Source organism: Engystomops pustulosus, chromosome 5, assembly GCF_040894005.1.
Source record: "Engystomops pustulosus chromosome 5, aEngPut4.maternal, whole genome shotgun sequence".
NCBI lineage: Eukaryota > Metazoa > Chordata > Amphibia > Anura > Leptodactylidae > Engystomops > Engystomops pustulosus.
This window is the reverse complement of record NC_092415.1, coordinates 3,927,115-3,949,722: the sequence shown is the minus strand read 5'-3', so window position 1 is coordinate 3,949,722 and position 22,608 is coordinate 3,927,115. Positions and strand designations below refer to the sequence as shown.

The 22,608-nt window shown below is 49.0% G+C and overlaps 1 protein-coding gene across 50 annotated transcripts in view; it reads right to left on the bottom strand.

Annotated features, from left to right (window-relative positions):
- Positions 1-22,608, bottom strand: part of ARHGAP39 (Rho GTPase activating protein 39) — a 169,819-nt gene that overhangs the window by 43,246 nt on the left and 103,965 nt on the right. For 49 of the 50 annotated variants that reach the window (XR_011855609.1, XR_011855620.1, XR_011855617.1 and 46 more), the window contains exons 5-6: positions 19,140-19,226; positions 10,536-10,609 (exon numbers count right to left, since the gene is read on the bottom strand). Coding sequence is in view for 2 of the 50 variants with exons in the window: in XM_072151036.1 (XP_072007137.1) it covers positions 10,536-10,609; positions 19,140-19,226 (161 nt within the window). In the remaining 48 variants the exon portion in view is untranslated. The remainder of the gene's footprint in view (positions 1-10,535; positions 10,610-19,139; positions 19,227-22,608) is intronic. The other variant, XM_072151039.1, reaches the window with a different exon arrangement.

Below are 22,608 nucleotides of genomic sequence, written 5' to 3'. Positions count from 1 at the left end.
AGTACAGATCATGTAGTAGATGTATCCTGCAGTCCTATGTAACACCACAGATAACACAGTGATATCTCTGAGTACAGATCATGTAGTAGATGTGTCCTGCAGTCCTATGTAACACCACAGATAACACAGTGATATCTCTGAGTACAGATCATGTAGTAGATGTGTCCTGCAGTCCTATGTAACACCACAGATAACACAGTGATATCTCTGAGTACAGATCATGTAGTAGATGTGTCCTGCAGTCCTATGTAACACCACAGATAACACAGTGATATCTCTCTGAGTACAGATCATGTAGTAGATGTGTCCTGCAGTCCTATGTAACACCACAGATAACACAGTGATATCTCTGAGTACAGATCATGTAGTAGATGTGTCCTGCAGTCCTATGTAACACCACAGATAACACAGTGATATCTCTGAGTACAGATCATGTAGTAGATGTGTCCTGCAGTCCCATGTAACAGCACACGTAACACAGTGATATCTCTGAGTACAGATCATGTAGTAGATGTGTCCTGCAGTCCCATGTAACAGCACAGATAACACAGTGATATCTCTGAGTACAGATCATGTAGTAGATGTGTCCTGCAGTCCTATGTAACACCACAGATAACACAGTGATATCTCTGAGTACAGATCATGTAGTAGATGTGTCCTGCAGTCCTATGTAACACCACAGATAACACAGTGATATCTCTGAGTACAGATCATGTAGTAGATGTGTCCTGCAGTCCTATGTAACACCACAGATAACACAGTGATATCTCTGAGTACAGATCATGTAGTAGATGTGTCCTGCAGTCCTATGTAACACCACAGATAACACAGTGATATCTCTGAGTACAGAGCATGTAGTAGATGTATCCTGCAGTCCCATGTAACACCACAGATAACACAGTGATATCTCTGAGTACAGATCATGTAGTAGATGTGTCCTGCAGTCCTATGTAACACCACAGATAACACAGTGATATCTCTGAGTACAGATCATGTAGTAGATGTGTCCTGCAGTCCTATGTAACACCACAGATAACACAGTGATATCTCTGAGTACAGATCATGTAGTAGATGTGTCCTGCAGTCCCATGTAACACCACAGATAACACAGTGATATCTCTGAGTACAGATCATGTAGTAGATGTCACCTGCAGTCCTATGTAACACCACAGATAACACAGTGATATCTCTGAGTACAGATCATGTAGTAGATGTGTCCTGCAGTCCTATGTAACACCACAGATAACACAGTGATATCTGAGTACAGATCATGTAGTAGATGTGTCCTGCAGTCCTATGTAACACCACAGATAGCACAGTGATATCTCTGAGTACAGATCATGTAGTAGATGTGTCCTGCAGTCCTATGTAACACCACAGATAACACAGTGATATCTCTGAGTACAGATCATGTAGTAGATGTGACCTGCAGTCCCATGTAACACCACAGATAACACAGTGATATCTCTGAGTACAGATCATGTAGTAGATGTATCCTGCAGTCCTATGTAACACCACAGATAACACAGTAATATCTCTGAGTACAGATCATGTAGTAGATGTGTCCTGCAGTCCTATGTAACACCACAGATAACACAGTGATATCTCTGAGTACAGATCACGTAGTAGATGTGTCCTGCAGTCCTATGTAACACCACAGATAACACAGTGATATCTCTGAGTACAGATCATGTAGTAGGTCTGTAGGTGTGACCTGCAGTCCCATGTAACACCACTGCAGATGTGAGGATATGCTACTGTGTGCTGTGTACTGGGCGCTGTGGATCAGCACATGGAGCGTCACTGCTGCAGGTCACTGCCGGGCCATGTTCTCTGGGATACACAGTGACTGGTAATTAATTGGCAGTTAATTAAAAATATCCTCAAGGGCCGAATGGAACATCTGGGGCGATGCCATGAAGCTGATGCCAGGAAAGAGGATGCACTGAGTAAAGGTCAGAGAGCCGGAGGACTGACTTATGGGCACAGAGCAGTGTGACACAGTGTGACGTCATGTAGATACAGTCGTGTACAGCGGGATTACATGTTACCATTAATAACATTCAGGGATTTTTATTGAACATTTATGTGATAGAGGAAAACAAAGCATCAAGTATCTGTGAGGTGCAAACAAAATGATACAAGATGTTACAAATTTGTGTTGCAAATTAAAAATAGAGAAAATTGTGGCCAATTTATTCAGCCCAAACGCAGTTATATGTACAAAGAAGAATGGGGGAACCTCCAGCCTCTAGATGTACAGAGAAGAATGGGGGAACCTCCAGCCTCTAGATGTACAGAGAAGAATGGAGGAACCTCCAGCCTCTAGATGTACAGAGAAGAATGGGGGGACCTCCAGCCTCTAGATGTACAGAGAAGAATGGGGGGACCTCCAGCCTCTAGATGTACAGAGAAGAATGGGGGGAACCTCCAGCCTCTAGATGTACAGAGAAGAATGGAGGAACCTCCAGCCTCTAGATGTACAGAGAAGAATGGGGGAACCTCCAGCCTCTAGATGTACAGAGAAGAATGGGGGAACCTCCAGCCTCCAGATGTACAGAGAAGAATGGGGGAACCTCCAGCCTCTAGATGTACAGAGAAGAATGGAGGAACCTCCAGCCTCTAGATGTACAGAGAAGAATGGGGGAACCTCCAGCCTCTAGATGTACAGAGAAGAATGGGGGGAACCTCCAGCCTCTAGATGTACAGAGAAGAATGGGGGAACCTCCAGCCTCTAGATGTACAGAGAAGAATGGAGGAACCTCCAGCCTCTAGATGTACAGAGAAGAATGGAGGAACCTCCAGCCTCTAGATGTACAGAGAAGAATGGGGGAACCTCCAGCCTCTAGATGTACAGAGAAGAATGGGGGGAACCTCCAGCCTCTAGATGTACAGAGAAGAATGGGGGAACCTCCAGCCTCTAGATGTACAGAGAAGAATGGAGGAACCTCCAGCCTCTAGATGTACAGAGAAGAATGGGGGGAACCTCCAGCCTCTAGATGTACAGAGAAGAATGGGGGGAACCTCCAGCCTCTAGATGTACAGAGAAGAATGGGGGAACCTCCAGCCTCTAGATGTACAGAGAAGAATGGGGGAACCTCCAGTCTCTAGATGTACAGAGAAGAATGGGGGAACCTCCAGCCTCTAGATGTACAGAGAAGAATGGGGGAACCTCCAGCCTCTAGATGTACAGAGAAGAATGGGGGAACCTCCAGCCTCTAGATGTACAGAGAAGAATGGGGGGACCTTCAGCCTCTAGATGTACAGAGAAGAATGGGGGAACCTCCAGCCTCTAGATGTACAAAGAAGAATGGAGGAACCTCCAGCCTCTAGATGTGCAGAGAAGAATGGAGGAACCTCCAGCCTCTAGATGTACAAGGAAGAATGGAGGAACCTCCAGCCTCTAGATGTACAGAGAAGAATGGAGGAACCTCCAGCCTCTAGATGTACAGAGAAGAATGGGGGAACCTCCAGCCTCTAGATGTACAGAGAAGAATGGAGGAACCTCCAGCCTCTAGATGTACAGAGAAGAATGGGGGGACCTCCAGCCTCTAGATGTACAGAGAAGAATGGAGGAACCTCCAGCCTCTAGATGTACAGAGAAGAATGGGGGGACCTCCAGCCTCTAGATGTACAGAGAAGAATGGAGGAACCTCCAGCCTCTAGATGTACAGAGAAGAATGGGGGAACCTCCAGCCTCTAGATGTACAGAGAAGAATGGGGGGAACCTCCAGCCTCTAGATGTACAGAGAAGAATGGAGGAACCTCCAGCCTCTAGATGTACAGAGAAGAATGGAGGAACCTCCAGCCTCTAGATGTACAGAGAAGAATGGGGGGAACCTCCAGCCTCTAGATGTACAGAGAAGAATGGAGGAACCTCCAGCCTCTAGATGTACAGAGAAGAATGGGGGAACCTCCAGCCTCTAGATGTACAGAGAAGAATGGGGGAACCTCCAGCCTCTAGATGTACAGAGAAGAATGGGGGGAACCTCCAGCCTCTAGATGTACAGAGAAGAATGGGGGAACCTCCAGCCTCTAGATGTACAGAGAAGAATGGGGGAACCTCCAGCCTCTAGATGTACAAGAAGAATGCGGGAACCCCCAGCCTCTAGATGTACAGAGAAGAATGGAGGAACCTCCAGCCTCTAGATGTACAGAGAAGAATGGGGGAACCTCCAGCCTCTAGATGTACAGAGAAGAATGGGGGAACCTCCAGCCTCTAGATGTACAGAGAAGAATGGAGGAACCTCCAGCCTCTAGATGTACAGAGAAGAATGGGGGAACCTCCAGCCTCTAGATGTACAGAGAAGAATGGGGGAACCTCCAGCCTCTAGATGTACAGAGAAGAATGGGGGAACCTCCAGCCTCTAGATGTACAGAGAAGAATGGGGGAACCTCCAGCCTCTAGATGTACAGAGAAGAATGGGGGGAACCTCCAGCCTCTAGATGTACAGAGAAGAATGGGGGAACCTCCAGCCTCTAGATGTACAGAGAAGAATGGAGGAACCTCCAGCCTCTAGATGTACAGAGAAGAATGGGGGAACCTCCAGCCTCTAGATGTACAGAGAAGAATGGGGGAACCTCCAGCCTCTAGATGTACAGAGAAGAATGGAGGAACCTCCAGCCTCTAGATGTACAGAGAAGAATGGGGGAACCTCCAGCCTCTAGATGTACAGAGAAGAATGGGGGAACCTCCAGCCTCTAGATGTACAGAGAAGAATGGGGGAACCTCCAGCCTCTAGATGTACAGAGAAGAATGGGGGAACCTCCAGCCTCTAGATGTACAGAGAAGAATGGAGGGACCTCCAGCCTCTAGATGTACAGAGAAGAATGGGGGGAACCTCCAGCCTCTAGATGTACAGAGAAGAATGGGGGAACCTCCAGCCTCTAGATGTACAGAGAAGAATGGGGGAACCTCCAGCCTCTAGATGTACAGAGAAGAATGGAGGAACCTCCAGCCTCTGTATGTACAGAGAAGAATGGGGGAACCTCCAGCCTCTAGATGTACAGAGAAGAATGGAGGAGCCTCCAGCCTCTAGATGTACAGAGAAGAATGGGGGAACCTCCAGCCTCTAGATGTACAGAGAAGAATGGGGGAACCTCCAGCCTCTAGATGTACAGAGAAGAATGGAGGAACCTCCAGCCTCTAGATGTACAGAGAAGAATGGAGGAACCTCCAGCCTCTAGATGTACAGAGAAGAATGGAGGAACCTCCAGCCTCTAGATGTACAGAGAAGAATGGGGGAACCTCCAGCCTCTAGATGTACAGAGAAGAATGGGGGAACCTCCAGCCTCTAGATGTACAGAGAAGAATGGGAGAACCTCCAGCCTCTAGATGTACAAAGAAGAATGGGGGGAACCTCCAGCCTCTAGATGTACAGAGAAGAATGGAGGAACCTCCAGCCTCTAGATGTACAGAGAAGAATGGAGGAACCTCCAGCCTCTAGATGTACAGAGAAGAATGGAGGAACCTCCAGCCTCTAGATGTACAGAGAAGAATGGAGGAACCTCCAGCCTCTAGATGTACAGAGAAGAATGGGGGAACCTCCAGCCTCTAGATGTACAGAGAAGAATGGGGGAACCTCCAGCCTCTAGATGTACAGAGAAGAATGGGGGAACCTCCAGCCTCTAGATGTACAGAGAAGAATGGGAGAACCTCCAGCCTCTAGATGTACAAAGAAGAATGGGGGGAACCTCCAGCCTCTAGATGTACAGAGAAGAATGGGAGAACCTCCAGCCTCTAGATGTACAGAGAAGATTGGGGGAACCTCCAGCCTCTAGATGTACAAAGAAGAATGGAGGAACCTCCAGCCTCTAGATGTACAGAGAAGAATGGGGGGAACCTCCAGCCTCTAGATGTACAAAGAAGAATGGGGGAACCTCCAGCCTCTAGATGTACAGAGAAGAATGGGGGAACCTCCAGCCTCTAGATGTACAAAGAAGAATGGGGGAACCTCCAGCCTCTAGATGTACAGAGAAGAATGGAGGAACCTCCCGCCTCTAGATGTACAGAGAAGAATGGGGGGAACCTCCAGCCTCTAGATGTACAAAGAAGAATGGAGGAACCTCCAGCCTCTAGATGTACAAAGAAGAATGGGGGAACCTCCAGCCTCTAGATGTACAGAGAAGAATGGAGGAACCTCCCGCCTCTAGATGTACAAAGAAGAATGGGGGAACCTCCAGCCTCTAGATGTACAGAGAAGAATGGGGGAACCTCCAGCCTCTAGATGTACAGAGAAGAATGGGGGAACCTCCAGCCTCTAGATGTACAGAGAAGAATGGAGGAACCTCCAGCCTCTAGATGTACAGAGAAGAATGGGGGAACCTCCAGCCTCTAGATGTACAGAGAAGAATGGGGGAACCTCCAGCCTCTAGATGTACAGAGAAGAATGGGAGAACCTCCAGCCTCTAGATGTACAGAGAAGAATGGGGGGAACCTCCAGCCTCTAGATGTACAGAGAAGAATGGAGGAACCTCCAGCCTCTAGATGTACAGAGAAGAATGGGGGGAACCTCCAGCCTCTAGATGTACAGAGAAGAATGGAGGAACCTCCCGCCTCTAGATGTACAAAGAAGAATGGGGGAACCTCCAGCCTCTAGATGTACAAAGAAGAATGGGGGGAACCTCCAGCCTCTAGATGTACAGAGAAGAATGGGGGAACCTCCAGCCTCTAGATGTACAGAGAAGAATGGAGGAACCTCCAGCCTCTAGATGTACAAAGAAGAATGGGGGAACCTCCAGCCTCTAGATGTACAGAGAAGAATGGGGGAACCTCCAGCCTCTAGATGTACAGAGAAGAATGGGGGAACCTCCAGCCTCTAGATGTACAGAGAAGAATGGAGGAACCTCCAGCCTCTAGATGTACAGAGAAGAATGGGGGAACCTCCAGCCTCTAGATGTACAGAAAAGAATGGAGGAACCTCCAGCCTCTAGATGTACAGAGAAGAATGGGGGAACCTCCAGCCTCTAGATGTACAGAGAAGAATGGAGGAACCTCCAGCCTCTAGATGTACAGAGAAGAATGGGGGAACCTCCAGCCTCTAGATGTACAGAGAAGAATGGGGGAACCTCCAGCCTCTAGATGTACAGAGAAGAATGGAGGAACCTCCAGCCTCTAGATGTACAGAGAAGAATGGGGGAACCTCCAGCCTCTAGATGTACAGAGAAGAATGGAGGAACCTCCAGCCTCTAGATGTACAGAGAAGAATGGGGGAACCTCCAGCCTCTAGATGTACAGAGAAGAATGGGGGAACCTCCAGCCTCTAGATGTACAGAGAAGAATGGGGGAACCTCCAGCCTCTAGATGTACAGAGAAGAATGGGGGGACCTCCAGCCTCTAGATGTACAGAGAAGAATGGGGGAACCTCCAGCCTCTAGATGTACAGAGAAGAATGGGGGAACCTCCAGCCTCTAGATGTACAGAGAAGTATGGGGGAACCTCCAGCCTCCAGATGTACAGAGAAGAATGGGGGAACCTCCAGCCTCTAGATGTACAGAGAAGAATGGGGGGACCTCCAGCCTCTAGATGTACAGAGAAGAATGGGGGGAACCTCCAGCCTCTAGATGTACAGAGAAGAATGGGGGAACCTCCAGCCTCTAGATGTACAGAGAAGAATGGGGGAACCTCCAGCCTCTAGATGTACAGAGAAGAATGGAGGAACCTCCAGCCTCTAGATGTACAAAGAAGAATGGAGGAACCTCCAGCCTCTAGATGTACAGAGAAGAATGGAGGAACCTCCCGCCTCTAGATGTACAAAGAAGAATGGGGGAACCTCCAGCCTCTAGATGTACAGAGAAGAATGGAGGAACCTCCCGCCTCTAGATGTACAAAGAAGAATGGGGGAACCTCCAGCCTCTAGATGTACAAAGAAGAATGGGGGAACCTCCAGCCTCTAGATGTACAGAGAAGAATGGGGGAACCTCCTGCCTCTAGATGTACAGAGAAGAATGGGGGAACCTCCAGCCTCTAGATGTACAGAGAAGAATGGGGGAACCTCCAGCCTCTAGATGTACAGAGAAGAATGGGGGGAACCTCCAGCCTCTAGATGTACAGAGAAGAATGGGGGAACCTCCAGCCTCTAGATGTACAGAGAAGAATGGAGGAACCTCCCGCCTCTAGATGTACAAAGAAGAATGGGGGAACCTCCAGCCTCTAGATGTACAAAGAAGAATGGAGGAACCTCCAGCCTCTAGATGTACAAAGAAGAATGGAGGAACCTCCAGCCTCTAGATGTACAGAGAAGAATGGGGGGACCTCCAGCCTCTAGATGTACAGAGAAGAATGGGGGGACCTCCAGCCTCTAGATGTACAGAGAAGAATGAGGGAACCTCCAGCCTCTAGATGTACAGAGAAGAATGGGGGAACCTCCAGCCTCTAGATGTACAGAGAAGAATGGGGGAACCTCCAGCCTCTAGATGTACAAAGAAGAATGGGGGAACCTCCAGCCTCTAGATGTACAGAGAAGAATGGGGGAACCTCCAGCCTCTAGATGTACAGAGAAGAATGGGGGAACCTCCAGCCTCTAGATGTACAGAGAAGAATGGGGGGAACCTCCAGCCTCTAGATGTACAGAGAAGAATGGGGGGAACCTCCCGCCTCTAGATGTACAGAGAAGAATGGGGGAACCTCCAGCCTCTAGATGTACAGAGAAGAATGGGGGAACCTCCAGCCTCTAGATGTACAGAGAAGAATGGGGGGAACCTCCAGCCTCTAGATGTACAGAGAAGAATGGAGGAACCTCCAGCCTCTAGATGTACAGAGAAGAATGGGGGGACCTCCAGCCTCTAGATGTACAGAGAAGAATGGGGGAACCTCCAGCCTCTAGATGTACAGAGAAGAATGGGGGAACCTCCAGCCTCTAGATGTACAGAGAAGAATGGGGGAACCTCCAGCCTCTAGATGTACAGAGAAGAATGGGGGAACCTCCAGCCTCTAGATGTACAGAGAAGAATGGGGGAACCTCCAGCCTCTAGATGTACAGAGAAGAATGGGGGAACCTCCAGCCTCTAGATGTACAGAGAAGAATGGAGGAACCTCCAGCCTCTAGATGTACAGAGAAGAATGGGGGAACCTCCAGCCTCTAGATGTACAGAGAAGAATGGGGGAACCTCCAGCCTCTAGATGTACAGAGAAGAATGGGGGAACCTCCAGCCTCTAGATGTACAGAGAAGAATGGGGGAACCTCCAGCCTCTAGATGTACAGAGAAGAATGGAGGAACCTCCAGCCTCTAGATGTACAGAGAAGAATGGGGGAACCTCCAGCCTCTAGATGTACAGAGAAGAATGGGGGAACCTCCAGCCTCTAGATGTACAGAGAAGAATGGGGGAACCTCCAGCCTCTAGATGTACAGAGAAGAATGGGGAGAACCTCCAGCCTCTAGATGTACAGAGAAGAATGGAGGAACCTCCCGCCTCTAGATGTACAGAGAAGAATGGGGAGAACCTCCAGCCTCTAGATGTACAGAGAAGAATGGAGGAACCTCCAGCCTCTAGATGTACAGAGAAGAATGGGGGAACCTCCAGCCTCTAGATGTACAGAGAAGAATGGGGGAACCTCCAGCCTCTAGATGTACAGAGAAGAATGGGGGAACCTCCAGCCTCTAGATGTACAGAGAAGAATGGGGGAACCTCCAGCCTCTAGATGTACAGAGAAGAATGGAGGAACCTCCAGCCTCTAGATGTACAGAGAAGAATGGGGGAACCTCCAGCCTCTAGATGTACAGAGAAGAATGGGGGAACCTCCAGCCTCTAGATGTACAGAGAAGAATGGGGGAGCCACCAGCCTCTAGATGTACAAAGAAGAATGGAGGAACCTCCAGCCTCTAGATGTACAGAGAAGAATGGAGGAACCTCCAGCCTCTAGATGTACAGAGAAGAATGGGGGAACCTCCAGCCTCTAGATGTACAGAGAAGAATGGGGGAACCTCCAGCCTCTAGATGTACAAAGAAGAATGGGGGAACCTCCAGCCTCTAGATGTACAAAGAAGAATGGGGGAACCTCCAGCCTCTAGATGTACAGAGAAGAATGGGGGAACCTCCAGCCTCTAGATGTACAGAGAAGAATGGGGGAACCTCCAGCCTCTAGATGTACAGAGAAGAATGGGGGAACCTCCAGCCTCTAGATGTACAGAGAAGAATGGGGGAGCCACCAGCCTCTAGATGTACAGAGAAGAATGGAGGAACCTCCAGCCTCTAGATGTACAGAGAAGAATGGGGGAACCTCCAGCCTCTAGATGTACAGAGAAGAATGGGGGAACCTCCAGCCTCTAGATGTACAGAGAAGAATGGGGGAACCTCCAGCCTCTAGATGTACAGAGAAGAATGGGGGAACCTCCAGCCTCTAGATGTACAGAGAAGAATGGGGGAACCTCCAGCCTCTAGATGTACAGAGAAGAATGGGTGTGGGGATATATATTAGGGGGCGGAGCCTTTCATACATGGCACTTTATCACTATAAGATTCCCCCTATTAGTATGACATGGGGGTTATACACAGAGAAGGTCGTGGTGCGGGGGGGGGGGGGGGGGGTAGGTACCTTTTTCGCTCCCATCAGGGCTGCTTTCTGGAGTTTCCTGTAACAGTATTTGGCATAGGTGCTGATCGCCACTCCTAAAATAAGAAGAGGACAGAGTGAGGTCTCCTGTGATACATTGCTCTATGGAGAAACATCTCATGACGCTGGACATATTAATGGAGACGTAGCAGGAGACGAGGCCGGTTATACTGTAATAAATTATTGTTAGTGCACATATAAGCAGCAGCTCTGGGTGTGACTAGAGTAACTAGCAGTTGGCAGTCAGTATCACATAGAGACGCGCAGGCAGTCACTCATCACCTCCACTAGAAGGATCCAGTGATTTCACAGCTCAGTGACCTCCTCACGGATGAGTGCGGCTCGGGGGGGGGGGGGGGGGGGCGGCCGCCGTTGTCTGATCATCACCGGCAGGACACAGCTCTGGGCAGATATTGATCCCCCGCGGCTGCAGGTATCGCTCCTGTCACTCACATCAGCGCCGCCTCACACGTTATATTGGATTTCCTACATCTTAAACCTTTGTTATTGACCAAAGCAGCAAAAGTGACACCAAACCCCCAACATCCTGGACACGGAGTCCCGAATATTCCATACTGTGTTATCATCTACAATATAAGGCTACATTCACAGGGCTGGGCCACGGGGGACATATATAAGGCAGATACGCCATATATATACGTCCCCCATAGAAGGCAATGGACTCACGGCGCAGTACGGGAGCGGTAAGGGGCAGCACGCATGCGGCGATGTACCTTCTGTATCCGGGAGGAAGATCGGACATGTCCTATCCTTCCCTGTAATACGGGGCCGTGCTCCATACATTACTATGGAGTAGAGTGGGGGTGAGCAGCGCCTCCTCCTGTCCCGGGTGCAGACGTGTGGCCGCTGTGCTGTGGTACGGAGAGAACACGTTTGTGTGAATGTAGCAGATACACCGCTATATACATTACTAGATCACAGCCGTATACTCTGCCGGTGGGGAAGCAGTGATGAATAGTGGGAATTTTTAGGCCGTGTTCACACATTGCTGTTTAGTATAACTGCCTGTAGGAGACGTAACATATATCACTAGTCCAGATCGCTGCTCGGTACCGCTAAGGCCTCATACACACAATGCTGCTAGACCCAGACATTCCCCTCATCATTGTCATCATCCCCAGCGGGAGAGGTGACCTTCTGCCAGGGCTCAGGACAGAATGAGGCAGGGGCGTAACTTTAGGGGGTGCAGAGGTTGCGGTTGCACACGGACCCAAGAGGTTTAGGGGGGCCTTATGGTGTCACTTTCCCATATGAGAAGACTATTACTATAAATCATACATTATAGTCGGGGGCCCGGGACAGACTTTGCACCGGGGGCCCATCAGCTTCTAGTTACCCCACTGGAACTCGGGGTCACACACGGCCGTCACCTCCTGCCTGTGACCCCGGGATCGGATCCCCCACTATAATACAATGGGAGATTACAGGGATTGTGTGTTACACCGCGGCAGATTACCACAAGATTAACTCCCCGGGACAATGACAAGCGGATTTATCAATCTCCGGGGAAATAGTCGCATACAGAGGCCTCTGCTACACAATAATATCCTCGGATTAGCCGCAGACTTTATAGTAATTATGAAGAATTCTACTAAAATTACAATAATCATCATTTCTGTCTCATTATGGAAATCTGGGCCTCACGGGGAGTCCTCCACTGCCCCAGCAGTCACCCCTAGTAGTGATAGGAGGACACACTGCCCCCTGCTGGTGTGATGATGTGGGGGCCATGGTATAGGACAGTTACTCCTAGTAGTGATAGGAGGACACACTGCCCCCTGCTAGTGTGATGATGTGGGAGCCATGGTATAGGACAGTCACCCCTAGTAGTGATAGGAGGACACACTGCCCCCTGCTGGTGTGATGATGTGGGGGCCATGGTATAGGACAGTTACCCCTAGTAGTGATAGGAGGACACACTGCCCCCTGCTGGTGTGATGATGTGGGAGCCATGGTATAGGACAGTCACCCCTAGCAGTGATAGGAGGACACACTGCCCCCTGCTGGTGTGATGATGTGTGGGGGCCATGGTATAGGACAGTCCCCCCTAGCAGTGATAGGAGGACACACTGCCCCCTGCTGGTGTGATGATGTGGGGGCCATGGTATAGGACAGTCACCCCTAGTAGTGATAGGAGGACACACTGCCCCCTGCTGGTGTGATGATGTGGGCGCCATGGTATAGGACAGTTACTCCTAGTAGTGATAGGAGGACACACTGCCCCCTGCTGGTGTGATGATGTGGGGGCCATGATATAGGACAGTCACCCCTAGTAGTGATAGGAGGACACACTGCCCCCTGCTGGTGTGATGATGTGGGGGCCATGGTATAGGACAGTCACCCCTAGTAGTGATAGGAGGACACACTGCCCCCTGCTGGTGTGATGATGTGGGGGCCATGGTATAGGACAGTCACCCCTAGTAGTGATAGGAGGACACACTGCCCCCTGCTGGTGTGATGATGTGGGGCCATGGTATAGGACAGTCCCCCCTAGTAGTGATAGGACACACTGCCCCCTGCTGGTGTGATGATGTGGGGCCATGGTATAGGACAGTCCCCCCTAGTAGTGATAGGAGGACACACTGTACTGCGCTAGTTTCAGTGCTGCTGTCTGAATAGTTTCCATGCATCAAACTCAGTTATTCTAAATTCCACATCGCGCTGTTCTATACGGATTATATATTTAGGACACTTTGGCCTCGCGCAGTATGAGTCTTCTCTTTCTGGACAATGAAATGTGTCGTGTAAAGTCACAGAGGACGTTCTGCTATTCCTGCAGACACAATGGGCCGCGTGTAGGGAATGCGTGTAGGGAGCTGGAGATTAGCATCGGCCTTATCCTCCTCTTAGGCACAATGCACACAGGTCTGTACTCAGAGCCTCTAACACAGCGAGACACACATAGTATTGATCCGAACGAGTCTTGGGTCGTCCTCAGAAAGGGCAAGATAACGGCTGCAGGGCGTCCGTCAGGCATCAATGTGTCCATCAGAAACACAAGCAGCCACGCCAGACCCTAAGAGGGTCAGAGGAGGGCATAATGTGGGCACCACGTCCTGGAAACAAGGGCAAAGCTGTGGGGTGCAGTCACACAATACGTCTCATCGCGTTTTAGGATGTGGTTTGTTCAAAAACGCGCTGAAAAGTTATTGCGAGTCGTTTTCCCACCTTTGCGCTTCTCATCAGCTTGGAAATTTAAAAAATAATAATTTCTTACTTAGAAACTTGAGACTAAACAGAAGATCTGTGCCGTTATTATGATTACAGCTCAGCTGCAGTTTAGCAGGGACTCCTTGCATCATTTATCACTATGATGCAAGGAGTCCTGTGGCCAGATCTGTGGTCTGGCCACGGCATAGTTCAGGATTCACAGACCGACCACGGCAGTGTGAACCTGCGCTTACATAAATCTTCTGTAGTCCAATCACGTGCGTCTCAGTGGAAACACATTAGCGACAATGCTTGTAGTGCCCATGGGGGGCGCTATCCTACTGGGTTATGTGCATTTCCTCGTCACCCTGCAGGACGCGTGTCCCTCCTGACGCTGCTCCCACACAATGATCCCAGGGATTCACTTTCCAGAAGTTTATAATGCAATTTTATTCCAGTAATGGATTCAGAAGAAATGTTAATGAACTGAATCTGCCCCACGACACACATCAGGGAGACTTACAGCCATTGCTGCTCCACTGGGGGATCCTGGGAAATATGCAGATACATATTCCAGGATGGGTCTCTTCTTACGGGGTAGTCACACATGGCAGGGTGTAATCGCAGGGACTGACCTTACTAGTCCAGGGGCGACCTCTGCTGTTACATTGTGTGCAATCACCTGACACAATGCGGCCAATGGAGGGGACAATGTGCCAGTCACGGGGACACCTTCAGGGTGCGCTGAGGTTATGGAGCACTGGGTGGCATCATTTGGATCTATTCTGGCGCTGGCCCACTAATGACCTGACCCATTTCTGCACTGTATACATTTTATAGGCTTCTCCATAATATTACCCGGCACCACGGAGGCTGCAAACAAGAAGAAAGTCTTCATTCTGCCTTCAAGTCGTCTTCAATTCCCATCAAAGTCTCAAGCAATTGTTCTGAAGAATAAAACCCTCGGCTAAACTACGAGCTGTCAGCGGGCAGCGGAGCCCGGCCCCATTATATTTATCTAGCATTAGTCAGGACCGAGACGCCAGCAAGACGCCAACTAAATGCATTACCATATCATCACTCACCTTCATCTGACGCCTATGGAAGCTCAGAGGGGATGACATTTACCCCTTGTATACAGTACATGGAATAGCTGAGGGTCCTCAATGATGTCCTCCTATCACACATAGGGGAGTGCATCATGCGCCACTAATGAGGCAGCCATAATGTAATGTCAGGGGGACACAGCGTAGTGTAACTTATGTATTACATAGAAGGATTCTGGGTCAGATCCGGGTGTATACTGGACCCCCTGTCCTTATAGGATCACTTATCTACCTCCCCACTAGATAGATCTGCTATCAAACATTTACCAAAATATCCAGTGCAGCCGCATCCTGGCACCATGCAGGTATGACAGATCCTGACACAGGCCGTAGCCATGTACAAATCCTTCACAATTCTTATCCTGTGTTACTGCATTATACAGACACCACCACTGCATCATACAGACACCACCACTGCATCATACAGACACCACCACTGCATCATACAGACGCCACCACTGCATCATACAGACGCCACCACTGCATCATACAGACACCACCACTGCATCATACAGACACCACCACTGCATCATACAGACACCACCACTGCATCATACAGACACCACCACTGCATCATACAGACACCACCACTGCATCATACAGACGCCACCACTGCATCATACAGACGCCACCACTGCATCATACAGACGCCACCACTGCATCATACAGACGCCACCACTGCATCATACAGACGCCACCACTGCATCATACAGACACCACCACTGCATCATACAGACACCACCACTGCATCATACAGACACCACCACTGCATCATACAGACACCACCACTGCATCATACAGACACCACCACTGCATCATACAGACACCACCACTGCATCATACAGACACCACCACTGCATCATACAGACACCACCACTGCATCATACAGACGCCACCACTGCATCATACAGACGCCACCACTGCATCATACAGACGCCACCACTGCATCATACAGACGCCACCACTGCATCATACAGACGCCACCACTGCATCATACAGACGCCACCACTGCATCATACAGACGCCACCACTGTATCATACAGACGCCACCACTGCATCATACAGACGCCACCACTGCATCATACAGACGCCACCACTGCATCATACAGACGCCACCACTGCATCATACAGACGCCACCACTGCATCATACAGACACCACCACTGCATCATACAGACACCACCACTGCATCATACAGACACCACCACTGCATTATACAGACACCACCACTGCATCATACAGACGCCACCACTGCATCATACAGACGCCACCACTGCATCATACAGACGCCACCACTGCATCATACAGACGCCACCACTGCATCATACAGACGCCACCACTGTATCATACAGACACCACCACTGCATCATACAGACACCACCACTGCATCATACAGACACCACCACTGCATCATACAGACACCACCACTGCATCATACAGACACCACCACTGCATCATACAGACACCACCACTGCATCATACAGACACCACCATTGCATCATACAGACACCACCACTGCATCATACAGACACCACCACTGCATCATACAGACACCACCACTGCATCATACAGACACCACCACTGCATCATACAGACACCACCACTGCATCATACAGACACCACCACTGCATCATACAGACACCACCACTGCATCATACAGTACATCACCACTGCATCATACAGACACCACCACTGCATCATACAGTACATCACCACTGCATCATACAGTACATCACCACTGCATCATACAGACACCACCACTGCATCATACAGTACATCACCACTGCATCATACAGACACCACCACTGCATCATACAGACACCACCACTGCATCATACAGACACCACCACTGCATTATACAGACACCACCACTGCATCATACAGACACCACCACTGCATCATACAGTACATCACCACTGCATCATACAGTACATCACCACTGCATCATACAGACACCACCACTGCATCATACAGACACCACCACTGCATCATACAGACACCACCACTGCATCATACAGACACCACCACTGCATCATACAGACACCACCACTGCATCATACAAACACCACCACTGCATCATACAGACACCACCACTGCATCATACAGACGCCACCACTGCATCATACAGACACCACCACTGCATCATACAGACACCACCACTGCATCATACAGACACCACCACTGCATCATACAGACACCACCACTGCATCATACAGACACCACCACTGCATCATACAGACACCACCACTGCATCATACAGACACCACCACAGTACATCACGGTATAAAACTTGTATAAACTAATCCCACATCCATATCCTTGGTGAGGGGGACGCATGCTCCTGCGTCCGGTAATGTACATGGTATTACGATGTAGACAGACAAGCTGGAGAGGAGACAGCGAGGCCACGCAGGGACAGGACGGAGCAGAGGAGGATTAGTAGAAATAGTCATTGACCAGATGACAACAAAATATCTCACCTCCGATATTCGGGGATTGGGATGATAACTCCCTCCTGAGCACAATTATTATTAGGATGGTGTAAATATGTATATGACATAAGGTGACAGTCTGTCCGGTGCCTATAATCTTCTCTTGGCTCCACAGGTTGATGCCACACGTGGCGTTTTGAAAGCGTTTTTGGGACGTTTTTAAGCAGTCCTTCAAAAACCGCATGCATTTTTGACAGGTTTGACCAGTTATCTTAATTGAAACTGGTCAAAACGCATGCGGTTTTTGAGGGACTGCTTAAAAACGGCCCAAAAACGCGTTCAAAACGCCACGCGTGCCATCACCCACAGGGGAACGACCTCCTGCACTATGGTCATACTTAAAGGAAATCTATTGTCAGGAGGTCCCCAAATATCCCTCATCCATTATCGCTTCTTTCCTATGTGTTCCAATACTTTAGTTTAGATAAGTGGTGAGGGATATTTGGGGAAGCTGCTCTCGGGATTTCCTCTAAGCACAGTCCTCGTCCTCGTTATGTGGATTGTCCATTTTCAGCAAATAATTGTTATTGTTTGTGTAAGGAAAAGTTATAATATTTTGTCATAATATTTTCTGTATCAGTATTTGTAGACCTCTGCTTGCTGGTCTATACCAAATACTGATGCTGCGCTTATAGTACGGTGTGAACAAGGTCCATAATGGGAGACTCGCTTTCTCCCACTAATCACCAAATAACTGAGACCTTATTAAGCCGGAAACTCTTTCTTTTTATATAAGTACACAGTCAGGGTTCAAGTGAATGAACCCTCAGAACATTTTACGGTACCAATCTTGCAAGCAGTAGCCCATAGTAGCCAGTGGTATCCACTCCGACATGGTGGCTACACCGAGACCGTGAACGCCCAAGACACGTGCGGTTACCGGCTACGATGGACTACTGCTTGCAATAACAAGTGACGATTGGTGATGTACCGTAATATGCTCCAACTATGTATTCATATAATAAGAAAATGTTTCTGGCTTAATAAGGTCTCAGTTATTTGTACCTCTGCTTGCTGCCAGCTATAGAAAGCTTCATCCATTTACTTCCAGCGGATGGAAATCTGTCCACCTTTCCATCACAGAGTTAGGGTGGCGGCACACGTGGCGTTTTGAACCCCCTTTTAGTCCGTTTTTAAGCAGTCCGTTAAAGAACGCATCCGTTTTTGACAGTTTTTCTCAATTATCTTAATTGATAATTAGAAAAAACGAACAAAAACGGTACCAAACGCATGCGTTGACTGCTTAAAAACGGGCTCAAAGCGCTAACGTGTGCCACTGCCCTCAATCAGAGCTATCTGATAATAATATGCACCTGCACGTCCATCACAAGACCGTGGACAGATTTCTATCCCTTGGAAGTAAACATATACGTTTTCTATAGCGTGACAGCAAGCAGAGATCTAAAAAACCGTTTGAAACAGAAAGTATATTGTAAAATTGTATAACTTTTCATTACACAAACTATATTGCTGAAAGTGGACGAGCCCTTTAAGTCTGACCAATGTGCTGGAGGTCTTCTCCTGCTGCGTGTGACATCAATCAGGCTGTGAAGACCAAGGGATTGCAGGTGCTATGCTGGACATGGTAGTGTCATAGCCTCTCACACCATGATCACTTACCTCTAGAGGCTACAGTTGTGTTGGTTATGGTAACATAAGAGCGGGGGATGGGACATTTGATGGCGTCTGGTCGTCTGGATTAATTGTGGCCTAAGAGCAGGTGTCTGGTAAGTGTAGCCCAGGGGGAGAGAGAAGTGACACAGGAGGAGGGTTATTCTAGAGGGGTAAAGCCACTACAGACACAGCTCGTCACCCTACCATCATGCTCTTCAATAGAAGGCTTTGGTTTCTTTCTCATTTTGGATTTCTTCGCTCTTTCCAGAAGTTCCTTAATGTGACGATTCACTGGGAAACAAACAAAATGATGAACACAACAGAACAAGGTGAAGGGACAAGACAAACATGGCAAAGCCTCAGGAAGGGTTCACATCGGCCACCAGCGGCTGCATAGAAGGTGCCCCGGGGACTATCCTACTGTGTGCATGATGGATCTGCCTAGAGGGCCACGTATACACCCATAATACAGCAGCCTAGAGGGCCACGTATACACCTATAATACAGCAGCCTAGAGGGCCACGTATACACCCATAATACAGCAGCCTAGAGAGCCACGTATACACCCATAATACAGCAGCCTAGAGGGCCACGTATACACCCATAATACAGCAGCCTAGAGAGCCACGTATACACCCATAATACAGCAGCCTAGAGGGCCACGTATACACCTATAATACAGCAGCCTAGAGGGCCACGTATACACCCATAATACAGCAGCCTAGAGGGCCACGTATACACCCATAATACAGCAGCCTAGAGAGCCACGTATACACCCATAATACAGCAGCCTAGAGGGCCACGTATACACCCATAATACAGCAGCCTAGAGAGCCACGTATACACCCATAATACAACAGCCTAGAGAGCCATGTATACACCCATAATACAGCAGCCTAGAGAGCCAAGTATACACCCATAATACAGCAGCCTAGAGGGCCACGTATACACCTATAATACAGCAGCCTAGAGGGCCACGTATACACCCATAATACAGCAGCCTAGAGAGCCACGTATACACCCATAATACAGCAGCCTAGAGGGCCACGTATACACCCATAATACAGCAGCCTAGAGGGCCACGTATACACCCATAATACAGCAGCCTAGAGGGCCACGTATACACCTATAATACAGCAGCCTAGAGGGCCACGTATACACCTATAATACAGCAGCCTAGAGAGCCACGTATACACCCATAATACAGCAGGCTAGAGACCCACGTATACACCCATAATACAGCAGCCTAGAGACCCACGTATACACCCATAATACAGCAGCCTAGAGGGCCACGTATACACCCATAATACAGCAGCCTAGAGAGCCACGTATACACCCATAATACAGCAGCCTAGAGAGCCAAGTATACACCCATAATACAGCAGCCTAGAGGGCCACGTATACACCCATAATACAGCAGCCTAGAGGGCCACGTATACACCCATAATACAGCAGCCTAGAGGGCCACGTATACACCCATAATACAGCAGCCTAGAGGGCCACGTATACACCCATAATACAGCAGCCTAGAGAGCCACATTATACACCCATAATACAGCAGCCTAGAGAGCCAAGTATACACCCATAATACAGCAGCCTAGAGGGCCACGTATACACCCATAATACAGCAGCCTAGAGGGCCACGTATACACCCATAATACAGCAGCCTAGAGGGCCACGTATACACCCATAATACAGCAGCCTAGAGGGCCACGTATACACCCATAATACAGCAGCCTAGAGGGCCACGTATACATCCATAATACAGCAGCCTAGAGGGCCATGTATACACCCATAATACAGCAGCCTAGAGGGCCACGTATACACCCATAATACAGCAGCCTAGAGGGCCACGTATACACCCATAATACAGCAGCCTAGAGAGCCACGTATACACCCATAATACAGCAGCCTAGAGAGCCACGTATACACCCATAATACAGCAGCCTAGAGGGCCACGTATACACCCATAATACAGCAGCCTAGAGACCCACGTATACACCCATAATACAGCAGCCTAGAGGGTCACGTATACACCCATAATACAGCAGCCTAGAGACCCACGTATACACCCATGATACAGCAGCCTAGAGGGACACGTATACACCCATAATACAGCAGCCTAGAGAGCCACGTATACACCCATAATACAGCAGCCTAGAGAGCCAAGTATACACTCATAATACAGCAGCCTAGAGGGCCACGTATACACCCATAATACAGCAGCCTAGAGGGCCACGTATACACCCATAATACAGGAGCCTAGAGGGCCAAGTATACACCCATAATACAGCAGCCTAGAGGGCCACGTATACACCCATAATACAGCAGCCTAGAGGGCCACGTATACACCCATAATACAGCAGCCTAGAGAGCCACGTATACACCCATAATACAGCAGCCTAGAGAGCCACATATACACCCATAATACAGCAGCCTAGAGGGCCATGTATACACCCATAATACAGCAGCCTAGAGGGCCATGTATACACCCATAATACAGCAGCCTAGAGGGCCACGTATACACCCATAATACAGCAGCCTAGAGGGCCACGTATACACCCATAATACAGCAGCCTAGAGAGCCACGTATACACCTATAATACAGCAGCCTAGAGAGCCACGTATACACCCATAATACAGCAGCCTAGAGAGCCACGTATACACCCATAATACAGCAGCCTAGAGGGCCACGTATACACCCATAATACAGCAGCCTAGAGAGCCACGTATACACCCATAATACAGCAGCCTAGAGAGCCACGTATACACCCATAATACAGCAGCCTAGAGAGCCACGTATACACCCATAATACAGCAGCCTAGAGAGCCACGTATACACCCATAATACAGCAGCCTAGAGAGCCACGTATACACCCATAATACAGCAGCCTAGAGAGCCACGTATACACCCATAATACAGCAGCCTAGAGAGCCACGTATACACCCATAATACAGCAGCCTAGAGAGCCACGTATACACCCATAATACAGCAGCCTAGAGAGCCACGTATACACCCATAATACAGCAGCCTAGAGAGCCACGTATACACCCATGATACAGCTATCAGGATCTATACCACATACTGCACCATTATTCAGTCTGGACCATAGTACCACAGCGCGGCCTGGACCAGGCGAGACCAGGAGCAAAGCACCGAGAAATAACTCCGGGGACCTGAGCGGGGAAGTGACACGTGCAGGATATCGGACGCACGATATTAGTGACTCCCCGCACAGCACATTATACACGTACAATGCACTTACATGCACCAGGAAGAAGAAGGTGAACTCCGGGGACCTGAGCGGGGAAGTGACACGTGCAGGATATCGGGCGCAGGATATTAGTGACTCCCCGCATTATCGTCAGTGCAGTTTTGTAAACTCCTCCGGACAGGTAAGTAAATGAGCCCCTTTATGCTTTGCTATATGGTCGGTACAAGCCTGAGATTGTCAACCTGAGATAACAGATGTCACGTGATTCACAGGGGTCACCATAAGATCACAGGACCCAACCGTGGGAAATTCCCTGCAAAGAATCAACTACACGAGGAGACACTGGAGGAATGATACATTTTGGCACGAGAGCGACATAATGAAATAATAAAAACATCATTACTGGAGTTGGTATTTAAGTTAATAGATTTTAAGAAGAAAATTGGGTCGATTCTTCT